This window comes from Taudactylus pleione, unplaced genomic scaffold (assembly GCF_031769625.1).
Source record: "Taudactylus pleione unplaced genomic scaffold, aTauple2 ptg000391l, whole genome shotgun sequence".
Lineage (NCBI taxonomy): Eukaryota > Metazoa > Chordata > Amphibia > Anura > Myobatrachidae > Taudactylus > Taudactylus pleione.
The window spans coordinates 4379961-4404288 of NW_028284792.1; the positions used below are offsets into that span (position 1 = coordinate 4379961).

General features: G+C 41.6%; 1 protein-coding gene across 5 annotated transcripts in view; it reads left to right on the top strand.

Annotated features, from left to right (window-relative positions):
- AUTS2 (activator of transcription and developmental regulator AUTS2) overlaps window positions 1-24328 on the top strand; it is a 1638780-nt gene that overhangs the window by 710365 nt on the left and 904087 nt on the right. For all 5 annotated transcript variants that reach the window (XM_088445914.1, XM_088445917.1, XM_088445916.1 and 2 more), the window contains one exon: window positions 6229-6330. In XM_088445914.1, the coding sequence (XP_088302040.1) occupies window positions 6229-6330 (102 nt within the window). The remainder of the gene's footprint in view (window positions 1-6228; window positions 6331-24328) is intronic.

The following is a 24328-nucleotide window of genomic DNA, read 5'->3' on the forward strand; positions in this document are numbered from 1 at the left end:
AATGAAGACCTTGGCTGTACTCGCAGACTCTGCACTGAGGAGTAGTAACTTGGTATGCAGCGTGGAAGCTGCTGTGCTGATAGGTGATGACATACAGTGGCAGATGGAAGGCAGTATACTTGCTGGCTGAAACAAAGGGGTTAGAGCAGGACTGTATGCAGCGTGGGAGCTGCAGTGCTGACAGGTAATGGAACACAGCAGCAGATGGTAATTAGTGAGAATCCATGAAGTAGCAGATATAGGGGCCTATTCATCATCACTTATTTTTCACAAAAGCATGTTAAGATTAACATTTTCACATACTTTTGTAAAAATGTATGCTGTCTGCGCTTGCCTGTCCCTTCCCTCTGAAGTTCTTCCTCTCCAGTCATAAGATGAAAATTCACATTATTATAATGTACACATATAATAACATCATCAGTATATCATATTACTTATTTTTTTTTAAGGTACCCCCACAAATTATTTGCCCTGAAGAGCCCATAAATCTTTATCTGGCCCTGTGCCCAGGCTGTTTTAGAAGGCCTGAGCCAGCCATGGAGGAGGGTGAATGCCCCCACCACAGCATGCTACGTGGAATTTAATGGTATTTTACTACATGTTTTATAGACTGGTCCACATATTTGGTAGTATGTATGTATTGGCAACCCTATAAATAGTATGTGCCAAAATTATGCAAAGCTAAACTTCTGTCTCATAAGGGATCCTGTAAGGAAGGTCTAGATAATTGTAGGGGTTTAGCTGCCCAAATCAAGTTTCCATTTTTTTTGTCTCATTAGGCAAAGACGTTATAAATGACACCTAAAAGAACTGTAAGCACCAGCATGCCCAGGTCTGCCAGTGGCTTCAGTGAATTTTGGAACTTATAGAACTACAAGTAATAGCATCCCAGGCTATTGGTGCTCTCTGGAACATGTAGTTTCACCACATCTCCCAACATTTTGTTGGAGGGATGTGGGCATGGAAGCATTTCACTTCTCAATTGCACGTCATGTTGGGGGCCTGGCCACACATCATGTCCCCATTCCTGGTCACACTAGTAGTGTGCACAGCACTCTATAGCTGCTCTGCTGACCCCAGACTCTATCTTCACTGTTTAGATGCCCAATGCTGCATCCATTCGCTGCTGCCTTGCTGAGCAGAGCTGCAGCCAGAGAGAATGATCTCCCAACCTTTCCCCATGGGTGGGACAGTGCCTGAAAAACAGGACCACCCCACCAAAATTCTGTGCAGTTGGGAGGTATGGTTGCATCAATTACCTAATGGTAAAGATAAAAACACCACAAACCCAAAGGGTAAATATAATTGCATGCGCAATGGTAAATCTGCCCGATGTTTTAAAGGTTGTTTTTGCCTTTTAAAGGATTGCCCCTTTAAAACATCAGTCAGATTCACCAGAAACTCGCCAATGCCTGCATCAAGCAGACTATTACATTAACCCTCAAATTTCCATCTTATTAAGTAAAATAAAATAAAAGATATATTAAATGGGATTCTTGATAACTATAAAGAACCCACTGGCATAAATTGAGATTTTGGTGCAATTTTAAGGTTTGATTAATACTTATTAGGGTGTCACTTTTCTTTAAATTATGTCTTAAACTTATTTTCCTAACTGTGCAATATTAATGGACAAATAAACCAGTAAGTATTTTTGTTATTAATATTTTAAGGCTTCAACCTAATATTTTTCCTAATATAGTAACTGCTTTTGTACACCTGCCACATTCAGAAGGTTTTTCCAAGTTGTCATTTTTAGAAATTATTTCAAAGTTCTAACATTACAAGTTACAATTCTTGTGACAGTTCTTCTCCTACTCAGTCGTCGGGTTGGGAAAATGAAGAAAAGAAAATACAATGATACTTTGCAATGCTAGTTTTTGAGCTCATAATTGATGCATTTTTAAAGTGCTATTTTGACATTTATGATTATTTTTTCCATAGTGAATAAACGACTCTACTGACAACTCATAGTTGTTCTCAAGAAATGAAAACATTCCTATTAAAGAGAAATCAAAATATGGATACATTCTGCTTCTATCTACCTTATGAAACTGTAAAAGTTGGCACATATCATATTACTTATTTTTTTTTGAAGGGACCCCCACAAGCTAATTGCCTTGGGGCACCCACAAACCTTAATCTGGCCCTGGGCCTAGGCCACCGCTGCTGGGGAATGCTGGGCCGTGGGCCAATCAAAAATGGGGGAGGAACTTAGCAGCCACCAGGGGCGGGACTGAGCTCCATACTGTGAAGAGAAAAAAACTACCATTAATTCTCTGCCATCGATTGCAAAACTAGTTAACATTGGCCAGCAACCATCAATGTTTTGAAAACATTGATGTTCGATGGACATCCCTACCTGTAACTTTTTTCAAGGGGACCGTAGCGGGCAGGCCTTCCCGAGTGTCCGGCCTCGGCGTAGTTAGGCGGTCCTGGGCTGGGCCTGTCACTGTAAGTACCTCACTTTTACTGTGCAGTGGCACGGGGGTTAGCAGTGGGCTCCAGTCCTAACAGTCCCCCCCTGTGACCATTGCAGTGGGCACGGCGACGATGAGCCCTCTCACATCTCCAGGTCCCCTAGCTGCCACACACATTTCAATGATAGTAATTTCACCACTGATTATATGTGCACTGTCTGTTTGTATGAATATTTTTTAATTGGTAGACATAGACCTAGAAATGTGTTTTCTTGTGTATGGCGCACCTGGATGGTGCATTATTTGTCCCTTCAAGAGTTTAGGCCAATAACTAATCTCTGACACTGTCCAGCCCTCCAGTCTTCACCTAGAAGATGTTTTACATAGGGCACAATAAGATGCGCATAAGTATAACTAGTCCACATTTAGCAAGGAACACCCAAATCTACCTAATACTTCTATATGAAAGATTCATATTTTTTATCCCTACAGATGCCCCTTTTTCATCAGCATATTGCATGCTGTTCCCATAATAATGGTGCATTTTCACACAAATAAGAGCAATATCTCCCAAAATAAAAATTAGTGCTTCATGTCCTTATTTATGCAGCTTTGTAAATTACCTTTAGGGACCAATATATTAATTTGCATAGATGAAGCTGATGATAGAAAAACACCTGTAGTGTATTGCTATAACCTACAGTATCAATAATATATTTCTGAGGCAGCTGAGTGTTACCTGTGCTTCCGCGGACCAGTCACAGGATATATGCATGCTTGACCCCAGCTAGCCAGATCACGCATTTGTCAGCGGAGCTGAAAAAAATTAGACTTAGGTAAGGTACACAGCAGAACAATGCGCATCCCAGGTGAGCCGATGCTCAATAAAAGGATATATGGGGTGGCCATACACACTGCATGATCCGGTATAAAACCGCGTGATATACCCTTCCATACTGCATTCACCTGCAGTTGTCAGCGATGTCGGCCCATCTAATGTGAAGCACATAAGACGGGATGATGTTGTTGACGACACATGTGATCGTACAATCGAGGGTAAACACAGAGCGATATGGGCGATATATATCATTCCGATCTGCGCCGAAACGATATATCATCATATATATCGCCTGATGTGCACCCGGTCCACTTGGTGATCAAAAATAAATTATTAGAAATAGCTGAACAAAATAAAATATATTTAAAAAACGATTTCTGCTTTTCTTAAAATAATAATAATAATAAAGCATTTTTTAATTAATTTTATTCTGTTATTGCCATCCTGAGCTCCTGGGAAGCTATCTCCAACAAAACCAGGCAGACCTTACCTCTTTGATGCATATAGCAAAGCCCTATTACCATTAAAAACGGAAGCGGTATGAAATACCGCCGGCCGCATGGCCGTGAGTTCGAATCCCGGCAGTGTGAGGCAGACAGCTGGAGAGATCCCGGCAGCGGCAGCCCGACAGCACTGGAAATCCCGATCGTCCCTAGGTAAGTACTTACTAACCTAACCTAACCCCCCTAACCCTAACCCTCCTTAGGGGTGCCTAACCCTAACCTCCCCCCCTGTGCCTAAACCTAACCCACCCTCCCCCTAGCCTAACCCTAACCCTCCCAGGGGGGTGCCTAGCCCTAAATCCCCTCGGGAGCCCTAAACCTACGCGGCTGAACGCTCGTGGCACCCAGCGTCACAAAAATGACAGGCGTCTAGTTTTAGACACCTATCATTTAACCCTCGCCGGGATAAAGCAGTCGGGAAGCCTGCTGTCAGGCTTACGTCAGCTGGCTTCCCGAATGCATCCCTTAAAAACACCTGTTTTTGCAATTTACAGGGGTTTTCATCCTTTAATAAATAGATCCCTAAACTTTAACAAGCGCATAGAGTAGTTATGCAACTGAGGCAAGTTTGTATTACGTAGGAGTGTGTTTGACACAACAAAGGCCATATAGTATAAGTATATCCACGTTTCATACAACACATTTTCCTAAAGATAATTTCAATAATTTATTGATGACAATCTCAACCAGTAAATGTTTCAATATTTACTGGATTTAGATAAAGTATCTTGCAGTCACTGTAATCAGACTTAGTGGCTGCAAAAAGCCCATGATTTCAAAATCTGCTATTATATTTATGGAGATAGGCCTATGTTAATTGGTTTGGTGACTTATTTTCAGTAAGCAGGGAGTTGGCTTAAAAAAGACAAATAGTAGTCAGCCTTGCGCACAGCTTTACATTGGCATATACCTTATGAATGCATTAACACAACTGGTCAAGTAATCTATACAGGACTGCATGGTTGGTTGGCACATGCTTGGACCATTGAGTGTGTATACAACAAATGTCTGGCACACTATTGGGCACAACAGGACTACAGGCAGAGGTGTGGTTTATCCATCTTCTGACATGACGGGGAGTGAACATGTAGTGGTATCTCTCCTTGTATTCCCCCTGGCTGCGCCCCTGACTGCAAGTAACAGTGGTGCTTAGAGAAAGCAGGGAACTGGCAGACAGTGCAAAGTTTAAGTGGCACCTATATAATTAAGAAGTACCTGGAAATATGTGTGATAAGGTCAATTCTATGATTTTTACATGGCAAATTATGAGGCATACTCATCTAATACTAGTCACATTTGTCTGTGCTGAGTAGCTGCTATAAATGAATAGCCTGATCTGTGGTCTGTTTTTAATGATGTGTCCGGAGCAAACAAGAGAAACAAACGGAAGGGTAAATAAGTGAAATTACAAAAAGACACACAACTTTTACTGGATTATCTTAATACAGTAAATGAAACAATTATATCTAGAGATGGCCTCCTGTGATTTTTGTGATGGCAGGATTAACATGTGGATATGGGGACAAAGATTTTTTTTCTGCTGTGTAGGTCAAGTGAGAAGTAGTTTCCCAGTGACTAGGAGTCTGTTGTGGGATTAGCCATAATTAGAAGATGGAGAGTGGCAGGCCGCTAATCAGTGCTCAGTTCTCAGACACTTCAGCTGCAGTTAAGAGCTCTGTGGAATGCTTGCTGCAGTAGCAGCTGGTGCCTTGAAAATTAAATAAACACACAATAAAAAAAGGTTATTTCACTCTAATAGGTTTGTAACACTATTCTCACAGTAATATTTGGTTCCTTACTCACAGAATACGTACATACAATGTTGCATGAATTATATTAAACTTTTCAACTATTTTGTTTGTCATGAATTGCGAAGCGCTCACTCGTCATTGCGGAAAGACAATAGAAAATGAATCAAACGCTTTATCTGGAATGTTTTTATCTGGGCTTCTGGATTCAATATGCTACTTATGTTTAGTGATATGTGTTTATGCGTATCCAAATAGTACTATTGTATAGATATAATCTGCATAATTGTTCCAGGAAATAGCTTTGCAGAAAGCAATTCAGTCGAGATTCTGATGATGACAATAGTAGTTATGCTTTACGGATCTTACTAAAAGCTTATTTATTTTTATAAAACAGTAAATGGTGCTCTCTAGCTGGTTTGGTCATTAACATCAGGAGGAGAGCAAGTTGACAGCGACTATACATGGATATAGGGAAGGATAATAATATAAGACATTGGTTGCTTTGATGTCAGCTATGAGAGCAGATAGAAGAATGCTTCGGCTTGACATAGAATTAAAACAATTTTAAAGAGCTTCGTTGAGAAAGACCATAATAACGCACAAAGCATGAATACAATACAAAAGGGCAGTGTAACCATTAGAATGCATTTCACTGCATGCATGAAATCATATCTACAAGTGGAGATTCTAAATGATTGATCTACATCTCTCTCCAGCACAAACCAGGACAGAACAACTGCATAAACAGCGACAGTGAGAGTCCAACACGACAATCAAAACTTTCGCAGAGAAACACTTCCCATGAGCGACTTAGTGATGTAAGTATAGCAAATCTAAAACCTGTACAGTTATTGCCAATGAATTATGAAATGAGAAATAAGAGTCTGTTAAGTTGTTTTGGCACATTTTGAGTCAACAGAGCCATCACAAAGTAATAATGTTGTAAGTTCAGTATATTAATCAAAAGGTCATTACATGAAAAAGAGGTGAGGTAAGATTACTATACATCAGCAGCAAAGTCATTATAATGAACAAAGTAACTCTGGTCATTAAGTAAAGCACCAATATGTGCTCCCTCGTTTTCTCTGTTGTATCTACATTTGAGTTTACCACATAATTATGATCCCACTCACAGCAACATGATTACATTTATCCATGGTCACTGCTTGCCTCAGATGGTCTGTGGACACAATGTGCTGTGAACATGTCTCATATGCGTTCAGATTGTAAGTCCCATCTAACTACTTACCCAGGGCAGCAGGGTGGTGCCACCTTCTCCATTTGCCGGGTGCCTGCTGGGATTTTGTTACCAGCTGGCACCTTCTGGCTCCCACAGTGGGTGTAAGGAGAGATGTCATGGCATTGTATGTCGACATTTTAACAATGACAATATTATAACATTGTGGTGTCGACATTAAGTTGACATTGTTACTGTTGACCTTTTGACTGCATCCCATGCATGCTTGGGTAAGGCATAAGGATATTCTTACAAAGAACTAAGGATCAACAAGTGTTAAAGTTACCAAAAGATTAAAAGAAGGGCAGACTAGATGGGCTTCTTAGTGGTTCTTATCTGCCGTCAAATTATATATATATATATATATATTTATTTATTTTTTATTTATTTATTTATTTATTTTTTTATTTTTTTTTTATTGCTCACTCATAACCTGAAAATACAGCACAGATGTAATCAAAATGAGGGAGTGCACTGTATGTCTGAAAATAGAAATATTACTGAAAAATATAGTGATTATATTTTTCTTAAGCCTGTCAGATGCTTCATCCTTATTTAAGGATCTATTCTACCACCAGTGATGCACATGGAAAGTAAGAGTTGGCATTTTGACAGAGACTTGTTCCTCTTTCACTTTATTAAGATCCAAGCAATAGAATGACACTTCACAAATGTGCACAGATAACATAGGAAACAAGCAAAGATCTGTTATAGACTATTGGGACCCATTAATATTCTATCCCTACTAAGTTCTCAGAAAAATATAAAATAAATATTTCTATTCTTAAAATCCAGTTATGCTGTGAAAAAGTTCAGTTTTAGATAACTCTACTGTATGTGCGCCTTGCAGAGTTACAAACAATTCCATGTTCAGTTCAATTATTATCAGTTCTGGACAGTTGACTGCATTATTTGAAATGTCTAGTAAAAGTTAGGAGATTTCTGAAATATATTTCATTTGTAGCCATATTAAAGGCATAAAGCTAAGTACTTATTTTTTGTAAGAAATTAAAAACAATGAATATATATCTTACAAATTGAGTAAATTAGGGTTGTTGCTATGTACAAAGCCAACATAGACATAATTTAAACCGCAGACAGCTCACTTTGACGCACTTATTAATGACTATGGGGCCTATTCAATATGTTATTATCGAGGTCCGCTAATTAACACACTGACTCGCCATGGATGCCGAAGCAATTCATCATTACTCCGGCACTGAGACAGTTGATTCAAAAATCAGCTGTCCTAGCGAGCAGCTTCACTCCTCCTTTCAGAGAAGTGAATCTTTTCACTGCACGTGAGAGCAGCACGCATGTGCACAAGAGCCCCGATGTCCGGAGGAAGGAGCCGGACAGGGGCAGAGGGATCCGAAAGATGGCGAATGCTACTGCAATCAAGCTCCGAAAAAATAATATTTTCGGAGCTTGATGAATTCTGTCCCCATACTAGTGTATGGGGACAGCGGGCCATTCCGTGAGAGGAAGGTAAGCAGGAGATATCTGTGATATCTCCTGCTTTACGTTCGGGATGAATGGCCCTAACACTTCATTTTTAGATTTGCAGGTGAAAATGTGCTTTTTCACCTGCTTTGTAAACATTAAGTGATGATGAATAGGCCCCTATATATTGCACAAACTGTAAGTAAACTACAAAAATACACCCATGAGCCAGAACATTAAAACCATCTGTCAGAAAATATGATTGCCACAGTTACATTGCTTCATTGAACTTCTACAACCTCTTCTGACTAGAGATAGATTTATCAAAGCTTGGAGATAAAGTACCAACCAATCAGCTTCTAGCTACCATTTTACAGGCTGTGCTAGATAATTGGTTGCAATGAGTAACTTCACCATTTTATTTCTCTTCAAGATTTGATAAATCTCCCCCTTTGAGTGTTGTTTTGGCTTCTAGTTGGCTGCCAATCAGAAGCAGATGGTCTTGAACCTTACCTCACTTGGGAGCTCATTCAGAGCCACTCGCACCCAGTGTATGCAAACTGCAAATTCACTTTGTGTCTATAGACGTCCATTAGCATCTGTAGAGACGCCCACTAGCGCATGTCATCTTCTGGAAATGTATTAAAACATTGGTACATTGAGGACCATTGGAAGGCCTCGCAGCACTTGTGGTTGCCTTACCTTACCGCAAGCTCTGCGAGGACTTCAGTATAAAAAACAGGCGGGTGACGTGTACTATGACGCAGGCTGTCAATTATGCACGCCTCTGAAACGGCGTTGCTACACGCAGGCACGCCAGCATTCGCATCTCCACTCCCAGTGGCGTAACTATAAATTTTGCTCCCCCATGCCAAAAAAGTTTCAGGCGCCCACCGCCCCCGCCCAAAGATCAAACACACCCAAAGACGACATTTAAGGTGTGTGGTTACATGATACAGCAACGTGCCTTACACATTATGACACACTAAGTAATGCCACTTATAACACAGTGTGCCACATCGGAATGCCCCTTACAACACATTATGGCACACCAGAATGCCCCTTACAACACATTATGTCACACAGCAATGCCCCTTACACATGCCACGCAATAATGCCACGTATAATACATAATGACATACTGTAAAGCCCTTATAACAAATTTATGCCATGCTGTAATGCCCCTATTTCACATTATGCCACACTGTAATACCACATACAACACATTGTGCCACACAGTAATGCCACATACAACACATTATGCCACACAGTAATGCCCCTTACACATTATGCCACACAGTAATGCCCCTAATAGCACACAGTAATGCCAAATACACATTATGCCAAACAGTAATGCCCATTACATCCCACCCTGACAGATCTACTTCACCAACCCTACTCTCTACTCCTGCCAGTCTGTCACCTCAGCTCAAGACAGGTTGCACAGTTTTTTTGTCCGTGTAGAACCAGATTATTGGGAACATAGTTTATAACCTGTAAACTGTGTGTATAAAGTTAGTGCCCCTTATATAGTGCCCCCTGTAGTTGTACCCCAAAATGCAATGCCCCCTATACTAGTGCCCCTTATGCAATGCCCCCTGTAATAGTGCCCTTATGCAATGCCTCCTGTAGTAGTGCCTATTATGCAGGGCCCCCTGTAATTGTGTCCATTAAAGTAGTGCCCCCTGTAATTGTGCCCATATGCAGTGCCCCTTGTAGTTGTGCCCCTTCAAGTAGTGGCCCTTCTAGTAGTGCCCCCTGTAGTTGTGCCCATTTTAGTAGTGCCCCCAGTAGTGAGCCCCCTGTAGTGAGCCCCCAGTAGTGAGCCCCCTGTAGTTGCCCCCAGTAGTGAGCCCCCTGTATTTGCACCTAGTTGATCCCAATAGTGAGCCCCCTGTAATTGCCACCAGCTGCTGCTGGGGGTTTGAATAGGAGCCGGGCACCCGCTGGTAACACACTCAGCGGGCTTCCGGCAGATGGTCGCACTCCCTCCACCCTCCGTAGTTACGGGAGTTCCACCACTGAGTGGCGTAACTACTGCCCCCGTCACCCCCAAGCTACCCAGCGCCTCCAAGCCACCGCGGGGCTGCGGGGGCAGTAGTTACGCCACTACCCACTCCCCCGTTATTAGTGTCCTGCCCCTGTAACCACCCACAAACGGCCTCTCCTGTCACTCATTTCACTGGGCTGTCTTTGCTGGGCAAGCGATTCGCTATGAGTAGTTCGCGCATGTGCACTGCGATGCATACGCATGCATCGGCAGCAGCGAGTGGACACCTGCTAACGACCAGGTCTGAAACAGGTCCTTGGTGCCGATGCTGGGTGGTGCTTCTTTTTTTCTCTACTAATCTAGTTCCTAACATTAATTCTTTTGTTAGAACAATAGTGCAGACAAGCACCATAAGTCTAAAGCTAGGAACAGAATCAATCTAGAAATCTTATTTTAAACTCTTTATAGTATGATTCACATCTCCTTACTTAACCATTAATGGAAAATAAATGGATCTATTTTTTTTTACTTTTTGTGCTTGACTAGTCACTTAACAGACAGCCTTAGCGGACATCTTACATCTATATTTCACATTTGACATCCTTAAGGAAGCACCAAAGAGTGTTTTATCCTTTTTATTAGCAGACGATCATCCAGTAAAATGCATATATACAAAATTACTGTAACTCTGAAGGGGTTGGGTTTGGGATGCCGGCACTCGGGATTGCGGCGGTCAGCGTCCTGATGCTGGCATTCTGACAGGATTAGGATACTGACACCTGTTGGTAGGTATCTTAACCCTACCCCAACCCTAACCCTAACAATCCCTCCCTGCACCATCAACCTATCCTACCCCCCTAGTGCCTAAACCTAACCTTCCTTCCCCACAGCCAAACCTAACCCTCCCCATCTAGTGCCTAAACCTAACCCTCCCTCTAGTGACTAACCCTAATTCCACTACTCACCATCATGATGCCAGCAGTGGGATTCGCACTGGTGTCGGGATTCCGGCGCCGGCATTCTGGGCACCGGCAACCCGCACGCTGGGATTATGACTACATCCCCTCTGAAGGACTGAGTCTAAATAGGGAATTATGCCATCAAAGTGGTTTCCATTATAGCACTACCAGTTTGCGTAATGAAAGTTCAGTCGTGGATCCACAACTCATGGTGATTTATCTTTAGGCTTTGATCTGGAATGCACCGGGGATAAGTCTCAATGCATTTTATCTCTTAGCACTTTATCAATGGAGTAGCTGGACATTTGTTATTACAGTCATTTAACAGTTTACAGCATAATTATTACACCTTGCAGCTGTGTCTAAGTGCCAGAAATGCGTTTAGCCAATTTTTCTGCCAGGTAATAGGTGTACTTTAATTGCTTAGCAACAGAGTATTTTTTAGGTTTTTGCTGTTTTTGTTAGAATATGTCAATCATTCTTACATACTTTTTAAAATGCATAACAATGGGACAGAATGATTGGATCTCTATTCTAGATGATCAGAGTAAAACATCAGATGAATTGACTGAACACTTTAATAAAAATACAATAACATGTACTTCTTTAACAAATATCAACCACAAATCCCTGACAGCATACAAATGGAAATACAACATTGTTAAAGAACTATGTAGTCAGTCTTCAGGAGATAAATCCCCCTTGGTATTAGTGGCTGAGTGAAACACATCCTAATTTGTTAATAAGCAACTTCCTAAATACTGTAATCCATTCATAGGTAAATTAACAATTCCAACAGACCTCCATACAACACAGCAGATTGAGTCAAATCATTCTGACTGATTAGTATTCTATATGCAGGCCTCAACTTGCACAGTCAGTAAATAAGTATTTGGTAATCCTTAACACAGCCTGTGTGTTGTGTATCCATTGTTAGCTAAGGTCTTATGTTATCTATATGTTTATCATTACATTTGCTGTTACAGGCATTCAATGCAAGAAAAGTTTATTAGTTACTTGTTACTGGTTCAGTGGTCACCTGTTCAGGCTTGAGCAATAATTATTTCATTACAACAGCAGGGCCATAGAGAGCAGCCACAGGCTCCAATACTGAGAGGTGGTGTGGCATATAGCCGGGAAGGCATGGCCAAAGGCCAATTGCCCCTCTTTAAAAAAATGCAAAAACTATTATGTGTGCTGAACAGGGGGAACGCCAGCTACTGCACACATAGGATTGTGGTGAGGAGGGGACATGAGAGCAGGGATTGTGTGCAGGAAGTCCATGGCTGGACCCCTGCCAGGTCCCTCTAACGAGCCCAGGCCCGGATAATTAGTACCCACTCAACCCCCCCAAGGTACCACTGTGCAACAGTGACTCAATATTGTTCTCTCGTTCAGGGATAATAAGGTATTAAAAATATTACTGAATTTTTTTGCAAAAATACAGACTTTAAAAAAGGTTTAAAATATATTTCTTTACTTTGAACTTTTCCATAGTTTTCATAAAAATTAAAAATAGTGTTACAAGTTTTGTAAAGCTTTCAAGAATCTAGTTCCCAGTGGAATCCATGCTTTATGAATTGTGGGCCTGATTCAGACCCGCTCGCGAGCGCTGAGCACTCGCAAGCGGGTCGATGGTGCCCTAATGCTCATGCGCATGACAGAGGGAGCTCTGTCGTGCGCATGCGCGAGACCCGCATAGCGACAGCCAAGCTGTCGCTATGGGTCTCGCACCAAAGGGGGCGTGCTGTCGATGGTGAGTGACAGCACGCCCCCTTTGGTGGGCGTGCCGGGGGCGGTGCTGCCCAGATGGAGGCATTCACGTGGGAACACCTACCGTCTGGGGCCGGCCCCACTGACATCACTAGTGATGTCAGTGGGAGTGCTTTTGGCTCTGATAGAGCCAAAAGCACTCCTGGGCTTGCGGTAGCGAGACCCTACCGCAGGGTCTCATCACCAGCCTGATGGTCGCGATGGTCTTGACCATCGCGACCATCTTTTTGGCCGCTCGCATAAGCTGTGGGTGGTCACCCACAGCTATGCGAGCGGCCAGGAGGCTGCTCCATTTTTAGGTAGGAGGGCACTGATTCAAAGCGAGTGCTCTGGTCAGAGCGTCTGGCTCTTAATCAGGCCCTGAGTCTGTTTACAATAGAGACTGTTTTCCACTGAATTACCACTATAACTTGTGCTTTTGAAAAGGAAGCATCCAAATTCTATTTTGTTGTCTCTGGAGTCTAAAATTACTGGTTTTTCTGCAGTTTAAAATATATCTGATTGCTAAGAAATTAGTTTCTCCACTGGTTAAAATTCAACAACAACAAAGTCTACAGAAAAGATTTGTTTAAAACGTGTATGCAGGTTTACTCTAGTTCATTGAAAACCCCATACTGAAGGAAAGGGGAAAGCTTAACTTGTGCTGCTCCATCCCATGAACTCCCAGACAGAACATACTGTAGAATTGCAACATCTACAAAACCAAGAGATATAATGGCAATTTGGTAGAATACAGACTTCATTGTAATTACATTCACATCACAAAGCACAAGTAGTTAATCTAGAACAGTGTTTCCCAAACTCGATCCTCAAGGCACACTAACAGTCCAGGTTTATGTGATATCCATGATTGAGCACAGCTGGTTAAATCAAAATAACTAAGGTACTAATTAACACCTGTGCTCAAGTATGGCTATCCTTAACCCCTGGTGTAGAAGCTTAACAATTCCCCTACAGAAGAACTATATGTTATATATCTACTGGGAATTGACCAGATCCAGTCTGCTACTTTTTCTGACCATTACACTGCTACAATATATACTGATCTAATCACTTGGAAAGAAGGGAAAGAACATTAATCTGATCTACAGTATATACAGTATTTGTTTTCATCATTAACATGTGTTGTGATTAATAAGGAACATATTTTAATGTAACTTTGTTTACTTGTATATTGTAATATATTATACTAATCTAAATATCATTAACCACATACACATACCATATCACATGAAAATATCAGTGATTGTGTTATATTTTTGTTTAAAAATCGGGTTGCTGGTTTCAGATCTGGTGATTTGATATTATTTGCTTTAATATGTGGTTTGGTACTAGCAAATAAAAACACCCCCCAATTTTTTTTTAATCTACCCTTAAATCAAAAAAGCAGGTGATTACTTTTCAAATCTAGAAATAATTATGAGTCAAAATGTTTAATTCTTAAAAAAGTCAATGTCATTGAGCTCAATCCTAGTACCACTCCAAATAATAATAATAATAATAATAATAATAATAATAATAATAATAATAATAATAAAAGATATATTTTGATTAATTTTAGATCAGAGATAAAGGGACTATTTGACTTTATGTGTTTTTTTACCTCCAATGTACAAATAAGTAAATTTGGGGCTAAAATAGACCCCATTGCAGTTCCACATATATGCAAATAAAATTGTTACATTAAAAGAAGCTAATTATTATAATTTAATACTTACATTATGAGGGACCTCTCTATGGAGACTGTACATTTAATGTACAGTATTTAAATATAGTATCTTATTTATTGTTTCCAGACATTGTAGAATAACAATGCATGGTGCGAGTCACTCATACTGTATAAAAGTACATAATCTCGGTAAAAGGGCAAAATACAAAAGTCCTATACTGTAGAACCCAGGTTACATACTTTTTCCTGAACTTTGCAAAGTATAATTAACAACAAAATACAAGTACAGCTTAAATTCAATTAAACACCAACATCTTGGGCCAAATGTAATAGGGTGAGAGTTTAGGAAATGTGAGAGTTTAGTAGAAAACTCTCACACTGATATATTGATCAAGTTGTGTTTTTCAGAATGGGAAAAAATCTGGATGAGAGTTTTTTGAGTCTGAAAACAGGCGAGTTTGCATGTTCTCGAACTTTACGACATTGGCTGAGTTAAAAAATGTGAGAGTTTGTGCATAAAAGTGCATCCAGATCTATTTCAGTTATAGTTTCATGAACATGCCCTTACTCTACTTGACCAATGCTTGCTCACTCATTCCCTGTTTTGACTCTCCAGTCATGAGGAGTCATAAATGTAATACGTGATCCAATATGCATACAGTTGTTTGTGTATGTATACTTGAAAATTTAACATACAGTAATAAATTATAGTTCAATTATTACATTTAAAGGCAGCACAGAAAACATATTGAAGGAAAAGGTGGATGAATATTCAAGAATGGTGGCAGAGAAAATTATAAATATTTAAAATGTGACATAAAATGATGAAGAAGTACAGGTACATTGTGCTCCACACTATGGGCCTGATTCTGAGTTGGATGCAGCTGCATCCATGTCTGCTTCCCTTGTCTATCTGTGACTTAATGCAAATACTTCTGCAAAACTCTTCCCTGGTGTACAGCCATCCATCTGATTGTGCCTTCCCTGTGTACAGACACCCATCTGATTGTGCCTTCCCTGTGTACAGCCATCCATCTGATTGTGCCTTCCATGTGTACAGTCATCCATCTGATTGTGCCTTCCCTGGTGTACAGCCATCCATCTGATTGTGCCTTCCCTGGTGTACAGCCATCCATCTGATTGTGCCTTCCCTGGTGTACAGCCATCCATCTGGTTGTGCCTTCCCTGGTGTACAGCCATCCATCTGATTGTGCCTTCCCTGTGTACAGACACCCATCTGATTGTGCCTTCCCTGGTGTACAGCCACCCATCTGATTGTGCCTTCCCTGGTGTACAGCCATCCATCTGATTGTGCCTTCCCTGGGGTACAGACATCCATCTGATTGTGCCTTCCCTGGTGTACAGCCATCCATCTGATGCAATGGCTGAGATGCCGCATCACTGTCAGAATCCGTAAATACTGAAATATCGACTGGTGTATCTTTAGACTCACGATCGGTCTCATCATTGAAAATTGCTTTAGCCCCATGGCAAGTGCAGATTTTCCTTCAGGGGATGGCCTCCTATGTGAGCAATTAAGTGTCTGTGTACACAACCACTTCATCGCCATGCCCATAACATATTTATAAGACAGACCAATGCAGGCATGGGCAGGGCTGTAGCTAGGGTAGTGCGGCCGGTGCCATCACATATGGCACCACAGGTCAGGGGGCACTGTTTGGGCCTGTCAAATTTCTGTTTATAATCATTCTTGCTTGTAGCTTCCTCTTATTTCATCCCCAGCATCTCCTGGCCTTTCCTATCTCTTCCCTGGCCCTTCCCCATAAAGCCAAGGGGGCGCCAATGCTCTTTCTGGCACAGGGCACCAAAAAGTGTAGTTACGGCTGTGGGCATGGGGATGCTTATTTAAGAAGGACAGGATGGCAACAGCAGGAAATTATCATATAAAAATGTTTTATTTGTTTACTTCAATAAAGCATTTTTTAATTTCTGAACAAGTGGACATAGAAACCTGCTCATATTGTGAACCGCCACAGGCATGCACAGAGGCAGCCAGGACTGGCTGGCAAAGTCATTAGTGTTTTACTACTTCCAGCTAGCATTAAAGATATTTCATTGTTACATAGAGCCTGATTCTGAGTCTTACGCAATACGTACACAGTGTCTGTGTTCTTGTAGTTAAGCGATTATTTGCAACTGTTCATGTGCGAACATTTTTTGAAACCCCTGTGGCGCATAAAGGTGAAGGTGCTGTTACAATCACATCAGATGGTATCAGAAATATGGCAGAAATATGATGGGAGTTCCTGAGTGGTGACTCAGAGGTGGCTAGTAGCACAGCTTTAACTAGACTTTTTGGTGCCCTATGCCAGAGAGAATATTGGCGCCCCCCATTTTTTAAAGAAGGACATAAGATAGTGCACCTGAAAAAAGGTCCATGCCTCATAATGAAGGGCAATGGAAGAGATAGGGGAGGCCAGGAGATGTTGGGGATAAAAGAAGAGGAAGCTACAAGTGATAGTGATAACAAACAGGAAAATTGACAGGCCCAAACAGCGCCCCCTGCCCTGCGGTGCTCTGTGCCGTAGCACAGGTCGCACCACCCTAGTTCCGGCCCTGGCTAGTAGTACATGCTAAAATGGTCTGTTCAGTGGGCATGGGTGTGTCAATGCAAGCAGCTGCATTCAAAGACACAAATTGCAAGCATAGGAGGCCATGGTTAGACAGATAAACAGATTGAGCTGCTACATGTTTTGTTAGTGCTGCTGATGGTGGTATATAAGGATGCGCCAATCGGTATTACAGCATGCACTGGTGCTAAAACTTCACATCCCCATCCATGCACATTTGGCCATATGGATGTACACAAAGGAAGGACTTTGTAGCTCCATTTACATAAACCTACAGACAGGCGACTGCCAATAGATGCTGTTGCTTACGATTTTTGCACACGACTCAGAATCAGGCCCATAAAGCGTCAAGAGATTTTCTACAGCTGCATATAAATAAAAATATAAATACATAAACTTATATAATGATAGAATTGAATGGCTAAAAAGCTCATAAAGAAGCCATAAAATGAAGCATTTGGGGAAGATACAGTAGGCCATGTAAAAGCCAATACATTCGCATAATGTGAAGGTGTAAAATACCTTAAAATATAAAATGATTCCATATTGCAGGTATGGAATTTGGAACACATTTTGTATATAGAGAATATTATAATAATGTTATATTATTATTAAAAAGCAAACATAATAAATTGGCATGCATTAATGCAGTTATTTCTTAGAACTTTTTCTTATTATTAGAACCTGATGTTGATTTTCCCTAACAAATCCACTGATACTGAACATCTTATCAACATGAATAGCATTTATTACTGGATCAGGCTTTATACAGCAGTCAGCCAAGTGGATAAAGATTCTGAGCAATGTGGGAGTTCTCTGAAATTTATAGACTAAAATTCTAGAAGAAACAGCCTCAACTCTGATTCCCTAGACTCATAAATAATGCTCAATAAGATTTTTTAAATATATTCTGTCAGACTTAGCAGTCTACATGAAGTTGACTATTTTATTATTTTAATTATTTGAACAATGGACAGTATATGTATTAGTATTAATACAGAATAGCTGAAATGTATTGTACAAAGTGGAAAAAAAAGTAACAAACACTCAAAACTGACACTGATGAAAATACAGTAGAAAAATAAAAACACAATAAAATATAACTGTATTAAGATAGTGTAAAATAATTTAAAAATTAAGAACTGTTGCTCCAGGGCTGCAAATTATAGTCCAGCTTGTCTTATTTCAGAATTGTTTTGCAGGAAACATTATACAAATTATACAATATGCTCTATGTGACAAAGTATTTTACTCTCATTCTAATGAGACACACATGGTAGTGTAGGGACATTAAGACTTACTAATAGGTATCCTATATTATGTCTTGTTCAACAGCGGTTCCCTAGAAGACAGTCCAGAGAGATCAAGAGAGCTCAAACTGCAGGACCCCAATTTGGTTGGGTAGCAATATGTAGACACTTCACTGGATACTGTCTGATTAATACCTGAACTACTTTCTATGGCCAGAGCTCATAAATTTTTCAGTTATCCTAGCTAGCTAATCACTCATAAAATCTATTCTTGGGTGTTGTCACACATTTTATACTTCTCAATTTCTTCTTATAACCAGCCATAGTGTTTATTTCCTCAGTCTCACATCTTCATTTTGTGGGATGAAAAACTTGGGGCAATTTCCTTAGTTTTACTTTTTTTTAATCCCACTCCTACCTTGTTTTTTTGGAACTGGTCTTTATTATTAAGTTTAACCTCTACAATGTGTCTAACAAGAACTGACTCTTAGAGGCAGGGACTCCCCTTAAATCTGTTATTCCATCCAAATACACAGACACGTAAACACATTCACTTGGAAAACTTGCAACTGATGTATAATGTTACATTTTAAATATTAAATATTTTCTTCACAATCTGGTATGTGTGTATGTAGGGTCTGTCCTTCTTGCTGAATAATTTGTAGACTTATACTTAAACATACTCTATCAATGTGTATATTTTGGCTGCATACTGGGCTAGATCCATGCCAGTATGTTAAATCATTATGACAACAGATGAGATCATTCAGGATAGTGTAATCCAGGGTTTCAGTATCTACACCAGACTACAGACAGCAATTGACTCGAGTGTGGGACACCAAGAAAGATAGGGGTCAGAGAAATGTGGACTATGCAGACATATACTTGAGACTCCAAATAAAAGAGACTGTGTATAAAAACATGATTCATTATAAACAATTCATTATAGTTACTATATATAAAAAGGAGTTTACAGGATACTCTGACGCAATGACGTCAAGCTGGAATGACAGTGCAAGACCCCGACATCCAGAGAAGAGGAAATATATACTCAAGAAATCATGTGCCAGCAGACTCAAAGACACTGAGATTCAATCAGTCTGTCTCCAGATGGCAGACTGCATATCTTTGCCATGGAGTTCTGACACTCAAAGGTAACAAATAAACAAGGAAGTCTGACATACCTACATTAGTGCATAACACATGTATTTGTTTAAAATTCTTTCAGCATTAAGGGGTTTGGGTTAGAGTATGCTAAACTTATATAAAATGCAGGGGTTTCCTGTTGAAAATGCGGGTAGTATTTGGAAAAGCAGAATAATAGTATACACCAGGGGATCCTCAAAGTCACCAAACTGCTCAGGCCTTAACCAGTAGTGTAGTTTATTGAGTGGTAGTAAGTGTATACAGCTGTACTCACTGTTAATTACAATGAGTATCTGGATGGTTTGGAGCTTGAGCAGAAAATACAGAGCACCAGCTGGTGATGTATGTGGGTAACGGTGCATATACAAGTGGTTTTAGCAGGTATACTGTGGGTATACAGTATTGCAGGGTCTCAGTGGAGCTAAGTGTAACACATCAATGTCCCACTGTGGCACTCTAACACTGTGACAAAATGGTGCTGCGTATGCACAGAAGTTCTAACGTTGACCATCTTGATAAGCTATTGATGCTTCCCTAAAGGAGGATCATGGAGACTGTGCAGTAGCGCACTCCATTGTCAGGATGCAGCCTGGGATCGGCCATTACTCACGTCTGCGATGGTGTCTTCGGGTTCCTAAGTGTCCGGACATCAGCCGTGGAGACAGGTAGAGATTGAGTATTCTGCCCAGGAACTGCTAGAGTTTTCATGTGTGCATCCTGGTTGCTGCAGGTTCAGTCCTGGGCACCGCCATGTTAGTTTATGTCATCTGATCAGTATCCTCCTATGGTAGTTCTGCGGTCGGTCAGCTGATGTCTCTGGCCAATGACCAGCTACCAAGAGGTATTTTAGGGCACTTCCTGCAGCAGGAAGTCGCCTGTACAACTACACTCCTATAGTGGTTTCTACTGTGACTGCATCACCAGCTCCGCATTGTTCCTTCCCAGTAAACCCTCCTCGTGACTACCACCACTGTTCAGCTATTCATTCCAAGTGCTGACTACCATAGCTGTTCAGTGTTTCATGCCAAGTGCTGACTACCATCGATTCTCAGTGTTTCATACCAAGTGCTGATTACCATCGATTCTCAGTGCCTCATTCCAAGTGCTGACTACCATTGATTCTCAGTGTTTCATACCAAGTGCCGACTACCATCGATGCTCAGTGTTTCCTACCAAGTGCTGACTACCATTGATTCTCAGTATTTCATACCAAGTGCTGACTACCATCGATCCCAGTGTTTCATATCAAGTTCTGGCTACCATCGCCACTCAGCATCTCATACCAACTATCGATTACCATCGATTCTCAGTGTCTCATACCAAGTGCTGGCTACCATCGCCGCTCAGCATCTTATACCAACTATCGATTACCATCACCACTTAGCATCTCATACCAACTTTCGATTACCATCGATTCTCAGTGTCTCATTCCAAGTGCTGACTACCATCGTCACTCAGCATCTCATACCAAATATCGATTACCATAGTCACTCCGCGTCTCATACCAAGTCCTGATTACCATAGCTAATCAGCATCCCATACCTGGTGCTGATTACCAGTGCAACTCACATATCAGTCTTTGGAGCATCATCCTTGCTCATCAGTGGTTATATACCTAGTCCTCCCATGTCTATCTCTGTGTTTTCTCCAGGTACCTGCCTCAGGGGCTGTGACCTTTTCACTTGGTGCAGTGAAACCCACATCCCATTTGGAGGGGTCAGTGGTGAATACCATCGAGTGGACTAGTCTCTGCGCCCTGGGGTAGGTCTCACCAACACCTGGAAGAGACTTATGAAGAGGACGTACAGTATATATTGCCTTCACATTTCCACTCACCTGAGACCCTTAGCCCACTGGCCCAAGTTCCAGCAGTTGTAGCCTATGCGCCTGATTCAGAGCCGCTCGTAAGTGGCTGCTCGTTCGCTATGAGTGATGTTCGCACAACTGCGCATGCTTATGGGTCTTAATGCGCATGCGCAAACCAGTCATTTTGGTTGGAAATCGAGCGCTCGCAAAACAGTGAGGGGCTGCTAATTTGATTGACAGAATGTACCATTTGTGGGTGGTAACGGGAAGGTGCTTGAAAACGGGGGAGTGGAGATCCGAACGCAGGCGAGCCTAACGCTAAAAAGGGCGTTTAATGGGAGTGCATAATTAGTAAAGGAGCGTCATCGACCACGTCACTTGATTGTCTTTTAGCCTGAACTGCTCGCAGTGATTGCGGTAGGAAAAACCTACCACAAGCACTGAGAGCAGTTCAGATGCCTTTTGATGTCCCCGATTAATCAAATAAATACCGGAGATGACGTATGATGCGAACGGCAAAGGGGCGTCTTTACAAAATAGCGAGCGCATTTGTCGTTCGCTCGCTCAGACATAGAGGCATCAACAAACTGCAATGAGCGAACGCTCAATTTAAATAGCCGGCCCCTTTTTTGGAACAACCATCCGCAAATAGCGTCCGGCTCTGAATCAGGCCCTATGTACATCCGGGCGTGACATCCATATTTCAACATTTCCATCACAAATGCATCAAGGGCCATCCATAGTTGATTTTGAATATCTTCACGCAATGTGGTTGATGGAGAGTTGAATGAGGGCTTGTTTGTGCATGTTTTTGCGCCGTGCATGCTTTAATACTGATGTATACAAGTACAGGTGAATCAGAGATGTACATTTCAATCACATCTACATTGACAACTTAAGAGGAGTAACTGGGATGTAACGGGGTGTAAACATGTAGGTCAGTGAGGCTATATTGATGCAACTGTGAGTTATGCAGAGGTAAGGGAAGATATGCTTTTTCCAGACTTATCTTTTGCCCATTTATTGGCAACTGCACACTGATGATGATTGGTAGTACTGTAAATCAAACATGCACATAGGGGGCATTTACATTGTAAGTGAATATATACATTTTTACAAAGTATTCAGTATGGAACCAACATATGTTCAGGCCCAATATGTGTTTTAGAATGTGCTACTCTAAACTTCCTTTAGCATAGGAGTATCTTTATGGCTTGCATGTAGTAGAGACATATGTGCACCAAGGGCCTGATTCTGAGTCAGAGGGGCCTATTCATCAACATTGAATTGCCTGGTAACCATGCAGAAATGCTATTTTCTTCATATTTTAGTTACCGGGCCATTCATCATAATGGGTTCCAAATGGACCACCAGATATTCAGCAAACTCAGAAAACTTAAAGTTTTTGGAGTTTGCTTGCGAGAACAAGCGCCAACTTTAAATGGCACTTGTTCTCAGATACCCGCTCCTTCCTATGGGAAGGAGTTTTGGGGATCCGAATAGGGATCCAAGTGGATCCCTCCATTGCCTCCTCATTACTTCCCCGGCGCCCTCGGGTCACACATGCTTAACTAGGATGACGGGGAGGAGGTAAGTAATGCGGGATGTAGTCAGGAAGCCAGTGATTGAAATGCAGATACTGAAAACCCAGGTTTAGGCTAGGGGAATAGGGGGTTAGGGTTAGGCACCACTGGGGGGAGGTTAGGGTTAGGCACCACCCAGGGATGATTAGGCTTAGGGTGCGGGGAGGGGGAGTAGGGCTAGGCACCCCAAGGGAAGGATTTAGGATTAGGCACCACCCCCGGAGACTGAGGGTTAAGCACCCCAAGGGAAGGTTAGGGCTAAGGGGGGGGGGGGCAGGGGAGGGTTAAATATACTTACCAGCCAGCATCAGGATTATGATCTGTTGGGCTTCCATTGTTGGCATTTGAACCGACAGCTTTTAAGCCATCAGGATTTCATACCCAACCCAGTAATGCAGCTACGTCTGTAGCTGGGTTACTAACCGAGGGGTCAGCTGGCCCTATTCATCATATGGCCCCCGATGATGAATAGGCCCCAGAAAGTGGTAATGCAGATGGATCTCGCAGATATCTTCATACTGTGCACGTACCATAGAAGGAAATTGCCAGCTGTGCATGCGCTGGACAACACGTATATACACAGATAGCGTTCACCAGTGTGTACAGATTGATCTGTCCATCGATAAAGCTCTGTTTCAGTGTTATGGGTGTTTCTGGGTGGTAACTGGGCGGCGATGATGTTGATGCACAGAACTGATCCGTCTCATAGGAGTGTTGTGATAGTATTCTGGGCATGTAAGCCAACTTCCATGCTTATTCGTAATAGATGCAGATGGGATGTGCATTTTTAATGGATCTTTTGTACCCAGCATTGCATGGGTGCAAGTCCCAGTACTAATATTGATGAACACTAAAACTGTGGATGTAAAAACAGTGGGTGGGATTGAACATGCAGATGCATGGATATTTTGCAAACATGGGTGAATTATTGCATTAGCATAAGACAGTAATCAGGCTGTCATGGGCATATAAAATAGTAGCCACATATTCATCTGATTCAGATTTAGGGGTAAATTTACTAAAGTGAGAGTTTTTAGAAGTGAGTTTTAAAAGTGATGTTACCCATGGCAACCAATCAGATTCTACTTAACATTTAACTAGCACCTTCTAGAAGATAATAGCTAGAATCTGATTGGTTGCTATGGGCAACATCACTTTTAAAACTCAGGCCCTGATTCAGAGCCGGACGCTCTGACAGAGCGCTCGCTCTGAATCAGGGCCGGCCTTCTTGTTTTTTAGAGCGGCCTCCTGACTGCTCGCATATCTGTGGGTGACCACCCACAGCTATAGTGAGCGGCCAGGAATATGGTCGCGATGGTCAAGACTATCGCGACCATCGGGCTTGCGACGAGACCCTTGTGGTAGGGTC